Below are 20481 nucleotides of genomic sequence, written 5' to 3' on the forward strand. Positions count from 1 at the left end.
TCGAGCAACCAACTATCTTCAAAAGAGAGCCAACCTGATTTTGGAATTCATACACGACCATCGAAAACACAAAACATCTTAAAGCTTCTGAGAATTCCAAGTGCTGACAAGAGAGGCTTTTGAGGGATCCAACAGTCGTCAGATCTTCAGACGCAGCAAAGAGTTCTGGTTCCAGTTGTTGTTGTTGTTGTTGTTGTTGTTGCTATTGCTGTTGTTGCTGTTGATGCTATAGCAGTAACAAACCGAACATTACATTTTGTATTGTCTATGAGCATTAGTTATCGAAAATTGAAGTAGAACAGAAATAGCCCCACGCTGAAAGGCGGATGGAAATCTCAAGCTACATGGTCTAGGTACGTAGATGAGCTATGGGTCTTGGGAAGAAAGACACCCCTAGTCTGATTTGATTTATGGACTCTTGGCCTCTTGGCCAAAACGACTTATCTTTGGCGCAGTCTGGCCAAATCTTGTCCTTCCGCAGCTGGGATCCATTCTCTCTTCTTTGTTCCTCCTCATTCCTTGGAATTGGTGGGTACTTGGTATAGGATCATGTGTGAGTGTGGGTGGGTGTATGAGTACGTATTCTTCTTCCTCTCTTGCAGTAAGGAATAACTTCTTCGGCTTTGAAGCCATTTCTCTCGTTCCAAGTATCCCGAAGTTTCATTTCAATTTAATGCAGATGAAACGTCAGCTCCCCAGAGACGAGTTCACTCTTAGGAGCCATGATCTCGAGCATACAAAACTATGGGGATTACTTTTATTGATTGAACCAGAAATGTACATTGATCGGTATGAGATGATTCAACTACTCGTTGCTGGGTCGTCAAGGAGAGGAGGATAGAATGAAGACACATAAAGTACTCGTACTTGAGCTTGTCAGAACAGAATGAGAGTATCAATAAGAACTGGAATTTTTATTTGAATCTTGACTCTCTCTGTTCGGAGAATCCACTTGTGTCTTTATAAGAAAGAAAATCATCGTTGGCGTTCCTGAGGCAGCAGTAACTGTGCATTTTTTGCCATCCTCACTGCATCAAGTCAGTCCCCTGTTTGTAGGGGGGATCGGGCGATGCTGGTGGTTGGTGGTGGTGATGGAGCCTTTTCTTTTAAATGGCATCCGTGTTCCCATAAATTCCTTGAAGTCAGCAAAAGAGTCCCCTCACCGCAAACCCGATTGTGACTTCGAAAAGGCGTTCCCCTCCTCTTCATTCCGGAAGGATGAAAAGACAGAATTTCGAACAAAATCGAGGGTATCAAATTTGGTTACTTAGGACCCCAAGCCAAAAAGTGGCTTCCTTGTCCCTCGAGTGATGCGGTCAAGTAAGCCATGAAAGGTCATTTCAATCGATGAGGATGAAGTCGTAAAGGGTTCTTTTCATTGGATTGGTCTCTGCTTGGAACGAAAAGTATTTTTCCCCCAAAAATTGCCGAGCAACATTGTTTCATTGTGGTTCTGCATTCTCGCTTTTCAACTTAGCAGCAAATCGCCATTTGAACTTATAGGAGCACATTTACATTCTTCCACTCTTGAGCATCAACCTGCCAGCCCCCCTGTGGAGGGGTAGCGCCTAATGTTTTCACATCAGTGTAGAACAATTTGGAGGAGCTTCCAAGAAGAAAGCCCAATCCGAGATGGGAGACTTGTAGTATTTAGCTTGAATATTTAACCAAATGACAGGAGCTCGATTTTAGCCAATCCAATCGATTCGATACGCGGTTACACCACACATTTTACCTTCGTATAGCGTACCTCTGGCTAACAAATGCTCAGCCATTACCATCATTTGCAATTTTCCATGGCCCGAAGACTTCGCTGGGCGAAAGAAGGTTGGAAAGAGGAGGGAGGGACATTCTTTTCATACGCAAGTTTGTCTCTCTGCACCATCAAAGCCATCAGAGATCATGGGACTAGTTCATTAACTTATGTCTTGAGTGAGCAAGCACATCTTTAAGTTTAGACTTAGAGTCTGAAAAGACTAATTCCAAGGCTTTTGAGCGTATGTTGTGGTCATTAATTTTCAGAGGACTTGCTTAGTCAAGGATGCAACACTCTACTTTGGAAGCTTCAACAGATCATTTCATTGGCCTGTCCGTTGTTGTCGTGTGACCATGTCTGCCTGGCAATATAGTCGCCCACCCACCAAAAGAGCCTGGTGAATGTTCTTTTCTCAGATGGCTAGCTCAACAAAAAAGCCGATGCGAATTTATAAGGCAGATGCTTGCCAGAAATTTCGTCCTGAATAAATGCGATTTTCCGAGGCCGAAAACACGACCAGTCCGCGAGTGAAAGCTACTTCGTGGCAGGAGAAAGAGAAGGGAAGAGGCCCTCTTATTGTCTTTCCATCCCTCTTCCTGTGTTCCTTTATTCCGTCTTTGGACTAAGTACGGACATGTGGGTTGGGAATAAAGGAAAAGGGAACAACGCCACCCACACTTTCCCTCGTTTTTTTGGCCTGGCAAAAGTCCCTCGCTTCTCATTGACCATCATGTGCGTAGGTACCGTACACTGGGTATGACAATGTATTTGATTTCTACTCTACCAGAAAGGTCTGACTGGTACCGACGTCTTCCTCCGGAAAGTTTCCATCTCGTCAGATTCCGTTTCAAATCGACCCAATAAATTCCAAATTCTCGTTGCTAGCTCGAATTTGCTCAATGGTCTCTGTCGGTCTGTGTGCGTGCGTGTGTGTGTGTGTGTCTGTCTTTTTCCGAGATCTCGTTGGTTCTCTCGGGACAGTTTAGTTTCATCCCACCCGTGGATAAAGGCTGAATTTTCATAATGTTTCTTTCTATCTTTTCTCTGTCTTGCCCTGCTCTTGCTTGGGTGCTTGCTCGTCTGTCTCTGTGCCTGTGCAGCTGGTTTCGGAATGGCCATCAAATCTTTCCTGACCCCCAACGAGGCATGAAAATGTTCTCAGGCTCGCTTTTGCTCTCCAACGTAAGCGAGGAAGATCACGGAGCTTGGACTTGTCGAGTGGAGAACCCCTTGGGATCCGAGGAGACCACGATTACCCTTCACGTTTACAGTAAGTTAGCCATCTCGAGGCTCCGTCCGAGTCCGCTCGACTCCGATTGCCCGCCAGTTTGTTTCATGTATCAATTTCGTCTCCTTATCTGAATCAAATTGCCTAGGTGATGTGAGAGTCCTAATCCAGCCCGAACGACAACGAGTTGATGTAGGTATCGAGGCAAGATTACTTTGTGCTGTGGAAGGATTTCCATTAAGCTCCATCACGTGGCTGAGAAATGGCCTCCCATTGCCACCTCGGCGTATGGACTCTTCAAGCAATGCCATCCGAACTCCTATCCAAATCTCTGGAGACAAAAAGGTAAATTGCCCGAAGAAACGAGGCCATTGTGCAACACCGGTCAACCAAGGAGGCAATTCCGGTAATCGAGGCGTCGAAGAGCGCGCTGATGAGAGAAAAGGCCAAGACTCATTTTTTTCTAAGATATCCTTTAGACAGACAGCCTTTGTCGTATCATCCCAAGCACACTTTTTCGCTACTTGTTCATCGCACATCCCTATAGGTATCTCTTGTTTCCTGTGCTAAATGTTGCTCGACCTTTTTAGTAGATGTCAAAGGTCACAATTGGATTACGTCATTGAGCAGCGTAGTGCCATTGACATAACCATTTTGAAAAGTGGACTCGCTAATGGAGGGAGTTTCTAAGAATTCATTGCGACGGTGCCAATGGCTACTTTTTGGTACACTGATTAGTGCTCTCCAAAGCAAGTAAATGTGCGAACCAAAAAAAGATACACATACTCTCTCGTTTACCATCTCCTATTGATTACTCCATCCATAAACTGTAAGCCTCTCAATCTAGAGAAATTTCTTTCTTTCCTCCCAAAATCGTGATCGACCATTTTTTGGTCGTCCACATCTTCTTTTTTGGTGCCAAACCGGGTTCAGATGCGGGAGCTGACTCTCTAAGAGTCCTTGGCTACTAAAGCAAATCCCAAAAAAGTCTGTTTGGTATTGCCCGTCGTCGTTTTGCAGCCTCGTTCCTCTCCTCTCCTTCTCCTCCTGTTCCTCTTCCTCTTCGTCCTCCTCACTCGTTAACTTAAGTTGTTCTGTGGCGGTGGATGCTGCATTGGGTTTGGTTTCTTCTTTTTCTGCTTTATCTTCCGGTTCACCTTCATTCAAGCATTGGGAGAATCGAAGCACGAAAGCATGCTTGCTAGCACACCTTAGTTGGAACTCACTCGAGAAAACAAAATAACCAATAATTTTTGTAGGCTCTCTTAATTAAGTCCGTGGCACGAAAAGACCGGGGGATGTACCAATGTTTTGTGGGGGCCAATCCACTTGGCACGCCCTATGAAGAAAGAGGGTTAGCTGGAGATTGGGAGATTTTCGCACATGCCTCTGCCCTACTCGAACTTGGAGGTGAGTTTCACCAGATCCGATTGTACCTCAAAAGATATGCATTTGGGTGTGATGGTGCGGATAAACCTTGACATGGAACATTGCTTTGGGTAGATTCCATTCCGGTAGTCCTTCCCACGTTCCATGAGAGAGTGATCGAACCAGGACGGCCACTCACTCTCGAATGTTCCGCCACTGGCACACCCAGACCCAATATTCGCTGGCTTTTGGATGGAACACCACTCACGGTAAGTACTCTGGTAAAGGACGATGACTCATTCATTGGCTAATTGGGGGACAATGTTATGGACGCGACAGACGAGCCAAACACACTTTAATCTTTCTACAATGACCAGTTTTGTCATCAAGGATAATGGAAGGTATACAGCATACAGACACTAATGACTCGTCCATTTTAATCCGTCTGAATGTCAATGGCGGCGTCGCTTACTGTGCATCTCTTGTTACAAGAAATTGTTTGGGTAGAAACGCATGGTGGTTCTATTACGCCTTGAAACCAGGTTGGCTATCTATTCTGGGAGACTGGACCATTTTTTCACCATCGCTCGTTCTCGTGCCCTTGTTTCCAGTTCGATACAAGCGCTTCGTTCTCGCTGACATTAACAAATGAAACCAGTTCCCGGGCTCGCCTGTCTCTGCGCATCTCGAGAATGAGATTGGACCAAGGGGGCTTCTACAAGTGCGAGGCTTCAAATTACCTGGGCCATGCCACGAGGGCTAAGAGGGTGGATGTCTATGGGCCACCCTATGTGCGACCCATGGAAGAGAGAAGTGTGGTGGCTGAGGCAGATGCGTGGTTCCATTGTCCTTACAGCGGTTATCCCATCCAACGAATTTCTTGGAGCAAAGATGGTGAGCTTCGTTCGTTGGCTAATCTAGATCTTATTACTGTTGTTATTGCTATTTTAAGGCGCTGTACTAAGACCACTGACACAAAAGAGAGAGTGCGGGGTGATTTATGTGATTGCTCATTTCCGAATAATTGGTAATCAATGATGGAGTAGCATTGGTTTGGCACTATCCGTGGAATTGGCACATTTCGTTGTTCATTCCCCTGTACTAGATGTCTCTCAATACATATGCGTTTATGTGTGCAGTGTGTGTTCTTACATATACATATTGGGAAGACAGATAAAGGAAGTAAGCAAATGAGGTCGCCTTGATTTCCCTACCAAGAAGAAGTAAAACATTTTCCCATGTGCGCCATATGAAAGTTCTCGCAAGAATGTGAACCTGCTATTTATCTGCTCACCGACGATCCGACATTCCCTCCAGCTCACAATTAATCTGAACTGACTGCAGCCGACGAACAGTAGATTATCTACGTACACACATTCTCTTCGATTGATCACCCGGAAAATGTAACCGTGGGGATTCATTCGTGTCCATTGGTTAGAATCACCGTTCCTTTACCTGATCAAAAAGTTAGCTCACAGTGTGCGTAGTGAGGGAACACAGGATTGGACTCAACTACTGTACTGTACCGTACATGCACCGTCGAGCCAACCTGATAGTTTGCTTGATCTACATCTCATTCATTGACAGGTGAACCTCTTCCCACTAATGAGCGTCAGGCATTATTTGCTAATGGATCACTCCGCATTAATCACGTGGTCCGCAATGATGCTGGTCACTACGTTTGCGAGGCATTCAACTCCAAAGGCGAGAGAGCGAAATCAAAACTCGAGGTCAAAGTCATGGGTAAGCTGTGGTTTTGCTAGTGGTGGGCATCAACATGTACGACTCATTGACCTTGACGGTCTTTATTCTCATTTCAGTCGCACCAAGGATCGAACCGTTTCAATTCAAATCTGGCTTGCAAGAGAGAGGCCGCACGAGGGTAGTTTGTACAACTAGTTTGGGCGATCTGCCAATTTCGTAAGTATGCCACATCCTGGCGCTTGAACAACCAACCATGTAAAAACACGGCAGATCTTGCACAAAAACTATCGACATGAACAAATGTAAATTGTCACTTGTACCATTTGAAATCCAACTTGTTGCAAAAAGAATAGGTTTGAGTCCACCCATGGTTTATCGGGTCAGATTTTTTCATCTCTCGAATTGATCCTAGTATGTCGTTTATCAAAATTTGTTTTGAAGCGCTAGAAATTTCTGCATTGGAGATTGGGTGCCACATGTATCACACAAAAGCTAGCGCACCATTTGTAAACTTGTCTTATTTGTCGTGTAACCAATATTCAGTTGTAGGGTAACGTATTTTTCCCCTGGGGGGATTACTTCCCCCTCTCGATGGCAGTGAATGGTGCCCTCCTTACCACGTACTTTTTATCCAAGCTTTCTAGTCGCAAATGCGGCTTTCACATCTTGAGACACGTTTAGTCAATTTCGATCTAAGCACGAATGCTTATTCTGTGTATGTGGGTGAATAATAACCAGAGGGATCCACAAGATCCTCACAGGCTCAAGCAACTTGCTAAAAGTCAAATTGTAACTACGTGAAGAGAGAGAAAATAAGCGCTTGCTTCCTCGATTCGCGACACTTTTTGCTCAGAGTCAGATGGTTGTATCTGAAAAAGGTATTGACCTCTTTGAAATGATTCAAAAATGTTTTCTTTTTCCATATACCAACTTAGCTTTGATGACTTGATCAATGCATGTTACAGAGGTTGAATTTACGTTCTGGAGAAAGCTAGGTTGCCCTTTGTTTGATTTGATTCAAACTCAATCGAACATCACGCTACCCACTCGATAGAAAGCGCGAATCTTCACTAGCACTTATCACTATATTTGGGCTTTTTTCCCACAGCCATGATAGGAACTTTTGAAAACTTCTGATGACCTTGAAACATGAAAATATTAAAAAATAGGCCATTTCCTCAAGGGGTTCTTAAAAAACGGAAAAAATGAGACTAAACTTTTCAAAAAGAAATCAGACACGCGCACACTCATCGAATATCAAAGCGGAAACTCAGAACCTTATCAACTTTTAGTTTGAAAGAGCGATAGTATTATCTTTTTGTATTGAGGTTCATCTAGAAAAGAGTAAATTAGAGTCATTCTTCGGCATTTTGTGTCCGATAACCACACTCAAGTCGATGTTGTTGTGGACACTGGGAACATCTCTTGGTCTCAAGTGACGTTTTTCTTTGTTTGATCAGAGAATAGGATGGACAACAAGCAAAAGAGAACTACGGAGAGGAACAGGATGGGGTCCTTTCTGTTCCACAATTATGAGCCTCACCTAAACCTAAGCCAACTCCAAGTTGCGACAACAGGTTTTCCACTTAAACGTTGCTAAAGCATTGGCTGCCCATGAGAGCTCTATTAATAAACGGAGGTTCAATGAAGGTAATAAAAGGGACCGGGTTGTTAAAATGCAACATCAAAGTTCAGACCCTTTCAAATACAATATTTCCAAACAAACCAACTACCAGCCACGTGCTCGGTGAACATAACACTAAAACTTAAGCTCTTTCTGATTTAGTAGCTATGGCCTTGACAAGCCGTTGGGGCAACAAGGCACTTCATAAGCTTTTATGGGTGGGGCACGCCTGGAGGACTCATTGTCCCTCGAGTTTTTAATACGCAACTCATCTCATCACAACACAACATAAAAGCTCAAAAAGCCGTGTAAGTGAACGGCCGCCTATCCAATTTTAATCCGCCTCTACGGCAAAAAAGAGGGATTAATTTAGCCAAGATTTTTCAAGGATCCAGCTTTCAAAGCTTTTTGGGAAAGGACCCACGCTTTTCAATGAAATAAGAACATCGCAGTTGTTAATTAATGAATTGCAAACAATTTCCCATACATTTTTCAAGCGTATCAAACCCCACTACAAATCTAAAACAAATGTTCTCATTATAATACCCCTATCCTGCTATTCTTCGTAGATTTGCGTGGTACTTCAATGATGAGCCCTTGACTCAAAGCAACGATGAGGGAATTTCCATCAACACGTTCGACGATTTCACCAGTTCACTCTCATTTCCCAATTTGAGGACCACCCATTCCGGAAACTACACTTGCGTGGCCAAGAATGCTGCTGCAAAAGCTTATCACTCTGCAACCCTAATGGTGAACAGTAAGTACCCATCTCGTCGGAAAGAACTTGAGATCATTTCATTGAGCCATTTTAATTGACTACTTCAGAGGGAAAATACTAGCTAGTACCAAAACTTTCTCGTCTTTTATTCGGAATCAATCCATAGGTTTAGGATATCTTGGCTGTCATGCTTGGTTGTCTTCAACATTGACTTTCATGAAATGAAAGACTCCTAACCAAAGGGAAAGGTACTCGATCCAACATAATTTTCAAATTACTTAGAAATGTGCAAAGTTCAAGGCGATCTCCCAATTACTCTTGCTCTTTCATCTACGTTTTGCAATTCTCAGATCTGTTGCTTCGAAAAGTAACAGAAATTGATTTAGATTATGAAACAGTTGGTCTTTGTCATGGTGGCCAGATTAGCGCGAAAAGCGTACGTACGGGTGAAAGCAAACCATATCTACAAATAAACGTTTTGATCAAGTTACAGTGTTGAAAGTTATTTGGGCGGTTCAGTTCAATCCAAAGTGGCGAAATCTCAGATCAAAATGATCCAAAAATGAACGCGTCCTTTTCTTTGTCACGAAGTTGGTAGGATTGGTAGAACAACCATGTCCTACATGAAGTGGGAGATTTTTTTGTTATGAGGGAGGGGACGGAAGAGTTGATAAAGATCTCTCGAAGGCACTGGCCTAGAAGCCAATCTAAATTCGACACCCTCTCCCGGATATTCAACACATTGAACTGATCCCATCGAGCTTTGTTTTATTTCTGCTTTGAACTCCTTTTTGAGACTACTACATACACCCGAACTGAATGTATATCAGTCGATGTCGCGGACTCCTAGTGCCTCACCTAGTGCTACCTAGAATCAAAACTTCTTTCTATGGGGTTGGTTCCCTCTCCATCTTGCACATCAGATGTTCCTCCTTTACTACCACGTACATGTTACAGTAGTGTGTATGAAAATGATTTTATTTTGAGGCGAAGTTCTTCTGAAGACAGGGTGGAGCTGGACAGACAAAGGGAGAAAACCGAGAACTGGGAACAGGGGAGTGCGAAAAAGGGTTATCACATGAGGAAAGATTCTGAGATTTGAAGTGCAAAGGAGCCATCCAAGTACCACTACGCAACGTACTTTTGTTGAGATACGCATGCTGGAGTGTATAGTATTATGGATTCTCTTGGGAATCCAACACACCCTGCTGAGACTCGGAGAGCCGTTGATGATGTCAAAATAGACGGAATCTCTGAACTATAGAATCATTGCTAAGGACCTAGCCTCATTGGAAAGCTCTATTCGCTCATGGATGCTCATTGAAAGAAAGCACTTGAAACCTGGGTTAGGTGGTGAAAAGTACCGGCAATAAAGAATGCAAGACGAGTAATGTCATTATGCTCATTAACCAATTTTCCTTTTGATCTTTGCCCCAATCTCAAACCTTACAGAACCAGGGTGGTCTTCTACGACGATAGAACTAGCTGGCGTTTCTCCGGCAAGTCCCTCATAGCAAATCGTTCTTTGTATTTTAGTCCCTCCCAAGTGGATGGCGTTCCCTCTGGACCAAAATGTCATGTTGGGCAGCCCAGTGAGTTTGGATTGTAAAGTTACCGGGATTCCACCGCCCAGTATAACGTGGAGCAAATCCATAGAGGACAGCCAAACCACCGGGGATGGTTCCAGGGCAAAGTTTCAAGACATCTACACCATCATGAGTAACTTTCGGTGAGCTTCTGATACAAATTGATTCCACCTTTTCTGTCTCTAAACTTGGCAACTACAAGTTCTCATCGTTCACAAGCGTATCACATCGAGCAGAATTAGCCAGCGTCATTGATGTAAACAATAGTTCCTGCAATGATAATCCACAATCCAAGATGAATGCATATGGATTCTAGCCTCGACATTGACCGAATCCGTTTCGACCCTCCCCATTCTAGCGTTCATCCCAATGGAACCCTGATGTTGAGTGATGCCACAGCGGAAAATGAGGGCAAATACCTTTGCAAAGCAGACAATGGCGTGGGAGAGCCTGTGAGCAAGTTGGCTGAGCTCACCATCAATGGTGAGTCCCAGAATGCCTCTTCACAAGAGAAATGTCGTCAAGTGCTCTCTAGCAAAGCTTGGCTCGCTCATCTTCTCAGTCATCAAAGGAGAAGTAGTAGTAGTAGTAGTTAAAATAGTAATAGCTAACGTACACCACGGGCCCTACAAAGGCCTTACGGAGGCATTCCAGTTTTCCGAAGGCTAAGGTTGAGCCACAGCCAAAGTTGACAATTGTGACTTGGCCCAAGCGTGTTGTGTTGAGGATCATTAAGCAATTGCATGTTCTCCGGGTTCAGACTTGAGGATGATCTCAGTGATTACTACTCTCTTTGTTGGTTCCGTACCGGAACACATTACTACGCAGACAAAGCTGAGGTTCTTCCCCTCTCTAATCTGTGCAATGATTCCAGTTCCAGCCACGTTTGCTGTCACTCTGGAAAACCAAAGCATTACAGTGGGTACTAAAAGCGCTGCCATTGAGTGTCCAGTTAGCGGAGACAATCCGATTACGGTGGAATGGACCAGAAATGGGATGCCAATTCTTCTTAGCGATCCTCGGATGAAGGTGGGCGACTGTTTGCCTCGAGATTGTGGTAGAGCGGTTCTTATTTGAAGAGGTATTGTTTCCAGATTAAGGAAGAGCCACTCAGTAACGGCTTACTATCCAAGCTGGTACTACCCAAAGTAAGACGGGAGGATACGGCCTCCTTTGTTTGCTCGGCTTCTAATGCATTTGGAAGCAGTCAAAGGATCGTTCATCTCATTGTCCAGGTACGTAAGGCTGGCTGGATGGATGGAAGAGAGAACATGATGTGCCTCCAAAAGAGAGGATGGAAGAGTGTGGATGTGTGTGTGTGCGCGAGTGCGCGTGTAGGTGAGATCAGTGAGGAGGGAATGGAATCAAAAAAGACACCCACTCAGCCACGTGCTTCGGCCTCGAGATTTTGCAATTCAAACGGGGTTCACCCTGGACGGCGCTCGCGTCTCATCATTATATCTTTCTCGTTCCGCTCTCTTGCATGGTGAATGATGGGCCTTTAGGAACCCCCTGAGGTGCCTATTGGGCTTTCTGTTGTCAGCTTCTCGTCGAGAACTGTCAATCTCACGTGGATTCCTCCTTATGACGGTAGGAGTCCCATCACCGCCTATCTAGTCGAATACAAGAAGGCCTTCCGTGAGTATTATGCAACCTTTAACCATGGCTCCTTAAGCTGAATGTAGATGCTGCCTCTTGTCTCTTTTCAACCATGAGAATGACCTTGGTTCAAATCTTGATCTTGAACATTTGCGAGCTAGTAAAATAAAGGAGCATCGGGAAAACTCCACTTTGAAGCATGGTGCAAACAATAAATCAGCCGTGGGGGTTTCATTGCGAACAATGCCCGCGAAAAACAGTATAGCATCGAACGTAGTAATTGTATTTGTAAAAAGGTTATTCAAATTTCATATCGATTCCATCCTGATCCATGTAGCAGTGCAGATCAATCTGATCAAGAACCTTTTGTAGGGCCCTGGAATGAGGCGGAGAGCCACACCTGTTCAGGGTTATCCGATTGGACAGAACTCCATACGCTAAAACCAGCCTCGTTGTATCATCTTCGCCTGATTGGTATCAATGCAATTGGCCGATCCAATCCGACGCCTCCAATTGTGATATCAACCAAGGAAGAAGCTCCCGAAGGCCCTCCAAATAATGTGGCTGGACAGGCAAATGGTTCCCAAGCTCTCTTTGTTACCTGGGAGGTAGGAATCGGTCGAACCAACTAATGAATGAGGGCGGGGAGGGTGGGGGAAGGAGAGGTGAATAAAATGTTGAATGATATCATGGGTTCGGAATAAAAGTTCGCAAACTCTTGGAAAACCCATTATTGAAATGTGACTTCACTGTGTGATCAAGGCGGAATTCAAGATTATCGCTTTTCTATGTTAATCCCCATTCTCGCAATAGAACACTTTCCAGGACTAGTCATTTACAAGCTTTTATGTATATACGTACTTGCGCAGGTGGAAGCGAGTCCCAAGATTTGGAACATAAACTCAGAGTTGTTTTCTTCGCCTTTGCTCTTAGCCTCCCGACACGAACCTTCAGCATGGCGAAATATTAGGCTATTACCTCGGCTACAAGGTCACAAATTCCAGCGATCCTTACCGCTACCAAACGTTGGAAATTACCAAATTTGAAGTAAGTTAAGCATTCTGCAGTGCGAAATCACGATCACACTAAATACTTTGTCCTAAGCATTTTTGACAAACACTCCGCTCTCTATGTTAGGACTTTGGTATTGAACATCATAAAGCTCGGAAACTGGAGCTCCACATCACCCACTTGAAAAAGTACACTCAATACAGCATTGTGGTCCAGGCCTACAATCGCATGGGTGCAGGGCCCAAACACCACGAGATCATACTGAGCACTGACGAGGATGGTAAGTGAGAGGGTCTCGCGGAATTCGTCCCAATGGGCCACTCGGCCCACTCTAAAAGGGTGGTTGGTCGTGCCATTGCATCGCTCTTTATATGTGCCCGGGACCAATTTCTGTTTATGACAGGTCTTTACTTGGACAATATAAGTTAAAATAAATGGCTAAAGTACGAAGAAGTAATGTGGCCATAAAAGTCGTTGAGAGTAGCGTTTACGATGCCTAATTGTCTGAACGAGTGCGCGAGTCTCATGTTTTCTTTTCCAGTGCCCAGCTCACCCCCGCGAAGTGTCCAATGCACCGCCTTATCCTCCACCAGTTTGCTCATCATGTGGTCTCCGCCACCGGTTAAGGACATGAACGGCAAGCTCCAAGAGTACCGAGTGGCCTACAGACCCCTTCGGGAATGGGAAGGTAACCAAGCAGTTTTGGGAGTACAGTGGGCGCCACTCATCGTGTGGCGGTATACTGGATTGTAATAGTAGTATCGGTAGATAAAGCATATCACATACAGTGCAATGGAATACCACGCAGGAGGAACAGGTGAAAGAGAAGCAGGAAATGAAATTCCATTTTGGGTGATCCTTTTTGTGATGGTTTCTTGTCCAATGTTGTTTGACACTTGCCTGCAGAGTTGAACTTCTGCAAGATAAATGGTCCAATTTCAGCTTTCGAATATTTGTGCCCCTTTTCTTGGTCGAGATCTATGGACTTTAAGGCGAAGAAGGTCTGGGCCCGATCAGAGCTCACTTGAGAAGCACGACTGTGTCTGGCTCAAAAATGAGCCCACCTACTACAATCCTACTGTGCTACTACACACGGGATAACTAGATATCCAAGTTTCGTCCTTCGTCCGTGCGTGTTCCTATTTATCCACTTACGTGTATGTGTATACGTATTGCTTCCAATATTGGGGTTTTGAGTCTGAAATGTTTGAGCCACACCAACAATACGAGTAAAACAAACAATTTGTAGGTTTATGACAGACAGCCTAAACCCAGAGGATTTTTATAGTTTTGTATGAAGGGTGGAGTCTCAAGTGCTCTGTAAGCTTAAACAAACGGCTCTCACATCTGCGTCAAAGCAAGTCCTGGAAGTTCTGAGCGTGCAGAAATCATGCAGCAAAAATTCCAACTTTAAACAAATCGTCTCATTTAAGTTCCACTTTCTCTCGTTGTAACGCTGTCGTTTCTCTTGATTCGTGGTTGAGAGTTGGCACTGGGGCAACTAAGTAGATCCCTTTTGTTGCGTTTCAAATGCCCTTGCCACGTGATCTTGAGCGCGATATGGGCATTTATTTCTGTATTTGAGCTCATCCATTTTTGATTGATCAAGCTTTCTTGGAACGCAAACGGACCATGGATCCAATCACCATTGGATTCATAATTTGGCTAAGAACTTGGCACACGGTTTTTAACCGACAAAATGGTAGCCGGTTTTAACGCCTTGGAGCTTTTGAATGATCCTCATTTGCCGGGAAATTCCCACTCCCTCCAGTCTCGAGCCTTTCCAGTGTTCAGCCTTTCCAGTCTTTCCGCAGCCTACCCTTTCATCAGTAACCAAATATCGCTGAGTGGTTAAGAATAATGGTCTGTGTTCCACGAAGTTCCACGTCTGTTTAGTGCCACTTGCTTTCGAGGTGCCGTGTTGTGAAATCTGGCAAGAAATACTCATTTCCGTCCGTGCGTATGTAAACGTGCTGGTGTCATCTATCTTTTACGCTTGAGAATCCTGGTGAAGCGAATCCAGATAATTGCAATGTTACTATGTTCCCTATTCGTTCATTCTGAAGCCTCGGGAAAGGTCCACAAACGAGTCAAGAAGTGTCTACCTCTTCCAACAACCATTCGTGGGGCATCATCCCAGAGGTGGTGTACTCTGTGCATTTGCTCTCGGTTGATCGATAATCAAGTCATTACATTACCCTCAGGAGGTAGCTGTAATTAAGACCTCTTCAAGATCTCGTAGTCCAAAGACGATTCCCCCATTAGCTGATGCTCTAGGCCTGCTCTTATTAGGACTGCATTCGGATCGATCTCGTTGGCTAACTATCTACGGTATCTGTATTTCTTGATTGCAGAGCAAGTGGAGATTCATGAGCAAAGCACCATGCAGCAACAAATCACGTTGTACGGCTTGGAGAAATATCAGAACTACTCGGTCCAAGTAGTGGCCTCAACACACGTTGGTCAAGGCCTCAAAAGCCGGTCAATTTATTGCCGCACCAAAGAAGATGGTAAGTCTCGAGTTATGTTGGCGGATGGAGCTGGCTAACTCTCACCAGTCACGACGAACATACGTAGACATCATATCATTTACGCATTCTGAACTATGTCATGGGATAGTAGTACTATTTATTTACCGGCTAGCTTTAAGGAAAATTGGACCTTCCAATGTCTGTCCCTGAAAAGATGACGACGGTGATTGATGACAAGTAATTGAGGGAAGAATTTCCCTGAAAAGCATAGCAGGACACCAGATTCTAAGGGGAGCATGAATGGATGAATGATCCATTGGTCGGTCGTCTTCTATCCGTAATTGTTCGGTACACCCTTCAATGAAATGAAGATTTCAGGTCGTTTATGGAATGACTTATTTGGCCTCGATCGAGCCAGTGGAACAGAAATTTGGATCTTCGTGTGTTCCAATTGAAACGGGATAGTTCTTGTTTCTTGCTTGGAGCCCAAAGTCGTGCTCTCCATTTCAGTTCCCAGCTCCCCAGCCAACATCAAAGCCATAGCCAGTGATCAAAACACGGTTTTAATCTCTTGGATTCCTCCCGAGTATCCTAATGGTGACCTGACACACTACTCGGTCTTCATGAAGACCATGGAGAGTGGGCGCCAGTTCACCCAACACTTCGAGGTGTACCCGCCAAACACGATGTTCTCTGTGCGAGGGCTTAATCAGGTAAAACGAGTTAAGGACCTTTTTAGTCCAATTACCCGGTTCCCAAGGTTGAAATTCGGAAGGGTAGGTTTTTAGGAGCCAAATCTAGATCAATGCAATTTTTAAAGGGCTTGCCTTCCTTAAAAAGGAATATTTCCTCGATTCCTCGGTGCGTTAGCTGTGTATGTTGGACAGGGTACACTTGCAAGGGGGGTGCCAACTTAGCTTGGAATTCATTATGAAATCCAAAGACAATCGTGTTGCGACGAGCGATTCAACCCAGCCAAGTTGGGCATAGCTTGGAATCTTATTCTGAAAGTCTGAGTAAGTTTTCAGAAAATGCAGTAAGATATCATTTTATTGTTTCGGCCCAACTGGCGAATGTGTGAAAAACTGAGCCAGTCATAAAGTTGGGAGAGAGAGAGAGAGAGGATGGGAAGAAATTAATAGCACGCCCGACTATCAAAACAATTCCAAGTGTGCACCATGCAATGCCAAATAAGAAGTCGAACTCGCTTGCAAAGGCTACCAGGTAAAATGGGGGCCTTTCCTGACAGAAACGCCACCAAGTCACCGACGGTAAGCACACCCAAATGCGACTTCCATAATACATGAGGAAAGTTTACGCTTCAAACCACCAATTTTCTTTTCTATCGCCTTGTTTGGCAAGTGATATTTGAAGATCCCCAAACTTGTGTCATATTTCGACGACGACAATTTATTTATAAAGTTCTCCCTCTCTATGTGCGTAGCCACATGCGAAACGAAATGCAAAACTAATGGCACAATTTCACTGAAAATAGCACCACTACAACATTGCAACCATTCTGGTAGTTTAATAAGGCCCACGACCGCCTTTTCAGTCAAAAGAGTTTGGGGGAGAAACCACGGGATCTTCTTGCCCTCATTGGAGATAAGACTCATTATTTTCGTTCCAATCTGCAGAATCAGCCGTACAGCTTCTGGGTGACAGCCAGTACCTTACCCGGAGAAGGGCCGGAGTCCGAGATCGTGGCTGAGACGCCTCAAACCCCGCTGCCCGCATCTATTGCAAGCTTCTCGCAAAAAGTTACCCACGCCCTCAAGGAAGAGGTGCGATTGTTCTGCACCTCAGTGGGCCAACCTAAGCCTATTAACTCTTGGAGTTTTAAGTAAGTTGATGATAAAACTGGTCTGAGCAGAAAACTTCGTTCGCCCTCTGTCCACGCTCGGACTTTTCCTTTCGTCGACGAGGAAGTCTGTGAATAGGGAGGGAGAGTCTCTCCCTCGATCCTCCCATGACGCCTTTTTCCTTCTGTTCCATGTTCCCAGCGAGCGGGAGTTGCTGCCAAATCCAAGGATCCGCCTCGAGTCTTCCAACACAGTGTTGCGGATTTTGGCCGTCCAAATGAATGACGTGGGCAATTATTCGTGTTCGGCCCAGAATCACTTCGGCCAAGACCAGATCACCTACCAACTCGTTGTCAAGTGTGAGTATGCGTAGAGTGGTAGTATCCAGTAGTAAGCCCAAGTCTCATTTCTCAACTTGAGTGTTTCCTAGCCAAGCTTTCTCGCCATTTGTCTCTCTCGTTGACGTACTTTTATCTGCACGTAGTTGCTCCAAGCGCCGGGGTAAATTATGGGCCTCATTAGGGTTGGCAAATGGTTCCGTGCAGAGGGATCAGGATGGTGATGATGATAATGATGATGACGACTTTGTACGTAGATGCACCTCCACAGATCCATGATTCGATCTTCTTTCTGACTTGCCGGATCTCTCACAGTTATAGAGAGCACATCTTTAGAGATAGACACAGAGAGAGAATGAGAAAGAGGGTAGATGTTGAATTCAAACCAAGCCAGTGCACTGGCTGGGGCACATTCAGGTCCTTTGGAAATTTGACCCTCTTAGCAAAAGACTCAAGGCGTAATCCTTGATGTTGTTTTGGCTCCAATGAAGGCCATGGTCAAGGTCAGAGCTCAAATATAGTGGGCACGATCTTTATTACTAGGAGAGGAGAGCGTTCTAATTTGTTCCAAAGCCAAAAAAGAGATAAGAATTATTTTTCATTCACAGGCATTTTCTATTGTCATCCGTTAATGGAAAACAATTTCATAAAGCTACAAATGATCTTATGAGAACATTTTTATCAAATTAAATTCATTCCTGTTATCAGCTTTGCTTCTAACTTCTTTTCATAAGAGGAAGGTTCGGTTTTCTCCACGTTGTTGGATGTTTTTTTTTTGCTCATATTGAAGTCTTCATAAACCGATACCAAAACAAAAAGAAAAGGTGGGCAGACTTTCCTATCCGTTGGCCCATTTTTTTTGTCATTGTGAGGCATGGTAAATTGAAAGAAGTGTGGTCTCGTTTGGACAGCCGCTTAAAGCACAATAAAGACAAACTTGACGCCTTCTTCATCATCCTTCGATTGAACCATTGCAGATGCTCCAACCACCCATTGTTCCAGCCCGCCATATTGTTCAAACAGTCTTACATAACAAAAACACTTTCAAACCTCGACCATATTCGACATCTTGGAAGGAGTGCTCCTAAACGCTTGGCTAAAACACGCGAAAACAACTGCGACAAAGACTAACAAGAGACATCCCATTAGTACCAATAGCCAGGCCACCATGAGAATCGGGGGAGGGGTCAATAAATTCCATTCCCTCATTTTGTCTCTTTATTAATGGACATTGCAGTGAGCCGAAATAATGGTGTTCCCCCCGCGCCGCCCAAACTCAACGTCCTTGATACGTCGAGTAATTCCATCATTTTGGGTTGGATGCCGTCTGCAGATGGAGGATCCCCATTATTGGCCTATAACTTGCATTACCATTGCGAGTTTGGAGACTGGGACCGCGTCGAAGTTCATCCGGACACGCTCAACTATACCTTCCGCAGTCTCAAATGTGGCGCCAATTATCAGTTCTACATTCAGGTATTGACTTTTGAGATTGTTGAGATTGGATCCCACATGGCATGACACCTAGGGATTGATTCTTGATCAGGCTGTGAACGATTTTGGAGTTGGGGAACGCACGGAGACGATCTCGGCTTACACCTTAGGCGAGGCACCCATTCCTCCGCGCACCAAATCTTTAATTGCGGCCAACTCTACTTACATTGCACTCAACCTGAGCTCATGGCTCAATGGTGGTTGCCCAATATCCAGTTTTGTGGTCGAGTATCGAAAGCAAATCGATGTTCTACTCTACCGAGGGAAAACGGAGTGGCATTTGGTGAATAATAACGTGCGTTCAGATATCAAGGAGTTCTTGATCTTGGATCTCAGTCCCGAGACCAAGTATGAGTTAAAGATCACAGCTCACAACGCTGCTGGTTCCACGGTGGAAGAATACGACTTCACCACATTGACCTTTTCAGGAGGTGAGTAGTTTGCGAGGTGTTTGAATGCATAGAAACAAAAGACCAAGAAGTCTAGAGTAGAATTCGGGCAAATGACACGGAGCACAGTACCTCGTTAGATTTGCTTAAAACCTTTGCTCATTGGTGATTGAAATCCAAAACATACGACCCTAATTGACTCTGCTTCCGGATCTTTCTTCCTTCTTTTTGTTTTCGTTCTGTTCTATTCCTTCGTTTCAGCCTTTTGAAGAGCGTCGTAACTAGAGGGCTAGTCGGAACCAACTCCCCTTTTCTCTCCCTTACCAAGACTTGAGATGGGAGAGTTTATACGGTTTATACCCAGGAAAGTTACTAATGAATGGTCTTCTTCCACTTAGCCACGGTTGCTCCTGAATTGGTCATCCATTCCGAATACAGTGGATTGTTCTTCACCAACCCAGCCGTGATCATCCCCTTGTTTTTGACCATTGTCATCGTGGCGGTTGTGATGACTTTGCTCATCCATCATTTCAGAAAAAATATCATGAGCGGTAAGTTGCGCACGAACGGTTTCACACGATGGAATGACAGGGGATGAGAAAGCGCCATCTTCTTAGTCATTGACAAAGATCGGGTCCAATGCTCACCGTCTATCGTACTCATGCCTACTACTTAAGTTCAGCCAAATAGTAGTAATAGAAGATCATGTCAGCATTGACCCCGATTTTCAAGGTCATTTCTACCAGGCTTTGCTCATATCCGTGAAAGAATTCATTAAAAAAGTTAGAGATCATAGGAGAAGCAAGAAATGGAATGGAGAGAGGGGGAAGAGAGTTGGAAATGGGATCCCATCATCGCATGAAAACAAGATTCGCGTTGTTCCTTGGGTTTAGCGATTCACTAACTCCCCATTTTTCTTCTTTTTCTCCCTCCCCTTCATCCATTCATTGGACCATCCTCCGAAATGGAACCCTTATAGAAGCCCCCGGTATGAAATGCCATCAACGCTCTCAACTTCTGGGTGACGATGGATCTCACCAATGCATGCCTTCGTTGCCCCATCCTCAAAATGAAGGAGGAGGAGGAGGTGGTGGTGGTGGTCCCGGTGGCTCAGCAGTGGAGGGAGCTTATAATGCCATTAGCTATTCTAATTATCCTGCAACGTCCACATTCGGTACAACAACCGTGAATGGGAATGGAAGGACTGGCCGACGAGCACGTGGGTCCATGCACTCCAAATCGCCACCTCAGCCAATGGCTGATGAGTCTTATCAGGCTCAAATGATCATGAAGTAGGCACTTAATCCGACAATACCACCAAATACCACGATGACAGCTGGGACAAAAACTTCGCTTTGCTGTAATTTTTATTCTTTTAATTACAAAAACC

The 20481-nt window shown here is 44.6% G+C and overlaps 1 protein-coding gene across 1 annotated transcript in view; it reads left to right on the forward strand.

The window, feature by feature from the left end:
- LOC131886670 (cell adhesion molecule Dscam2-like) overlaps nucleotides 1–20481 on the forward strand; it is a 38149-nt gene that overhangs the window by 13038 nt on the left and 4630 nt on the right. Inside the window, exons 7-32 of the mRNA XM_059235067.1 lie at nucleotides 2857–3026; nucleotides 3133–3329; nucleotides 4244–4394; nucleotides 4488–4621; nucleotides 4964–5246; nucleotides 5940–6095; nucleotides 6173–6272; nucleotides 8250–8440; nucleotides 9938–10130; nucleotides 10346–10470; nucleotides 10862–11016; nucleotides 11082–11222; nucleotides 11493–11625; nucleotides 11959–12194; nucleotides 12520–12633; nucleotides 12724–12877; nucleotides 13139–13285; nucleotides 14532–14804; nucleotides 14952–15107; nucleotides 15579–15781; nucleotides 16706–16911; nucleotides 17072–17229; nucleotides 18446–18684; nucleotides 18755–19133; nucleotides 19490–19642; nucleotides 20071–20383. Of these exons, the coding sequence (XP_059091050.1) occupies nucleotides 2857–3026; nucleotides 3133–3329; nucleotides 4244–4394; nucleotides 4488–4621; nucleotides 4964–5246; nucleotides 5940–6095; nucleotides 6173–6272; nucleotides 8250–8440; nucleotides 9938–10130; nucleotides 10346–10470; nucleotides 10862–11016; nucleotides 11082–11222; nucleotides 11493–11625; nucleotides 11959–12194; nucleotides 12520–12633; nucleotides 12724–12877; nucleotides 13139–13285; nucleotides 14532–14804; nucleotides 14952–15107; nucleotides 15579–15781; nucleotides 16706–16911; nucleotides 17072–17229; nucleotides 18446–18684; nucleotides 18755–19133; nucleotides 19490–19642; nucleotides 20071–20383 (4860 nt within the window). The remainder of the gene's footprint in view (nucleotides 1–2856; nucleotides 3027–3132; nucleotides 3330–4243; nucleotides 4395–4487; nucleotides 4622–4963; nucleotides 5247–5939; nucleotides 6096–6172; nucleotides 6273–8249; nucleotides 8441–9937; nucleotides 10131–10345; nucleotides 10471–10861; nucleotides 11017–11081; nucleotides 11223–11492; nucleotides 11626–11958; nucleotides 12195–12519; nucleotides 12634–12723; nucleotides 12878–13138; nucleotides 13286–14531; nucleotides 14805–14951; nucleotides 15108–15578; nucleotides 15782–16705; nucleotides 16912–17071; nucleotides 17230–18445; nucleotides 18685–18754; nucleotides 19134–19489; nucleotides 19643–20070; nucleotides 20384–20481) is intronic.

The sequence above is a fragment of the Tigriopus californicus genome, chromosome 9 (assembly GCF_007210705.1).
Source record: "Tigriopus californicus strain San Diego chromosome 9, Tcal_SD_v2.1, whole genome shotgun sequence".
Lineage (NCBI taxonomy): Eukaryota > Metazoa > Arthropoda > Copepoda > Harpacticoida > Harpacticidae > Tigriopus > Tigriopus californicus.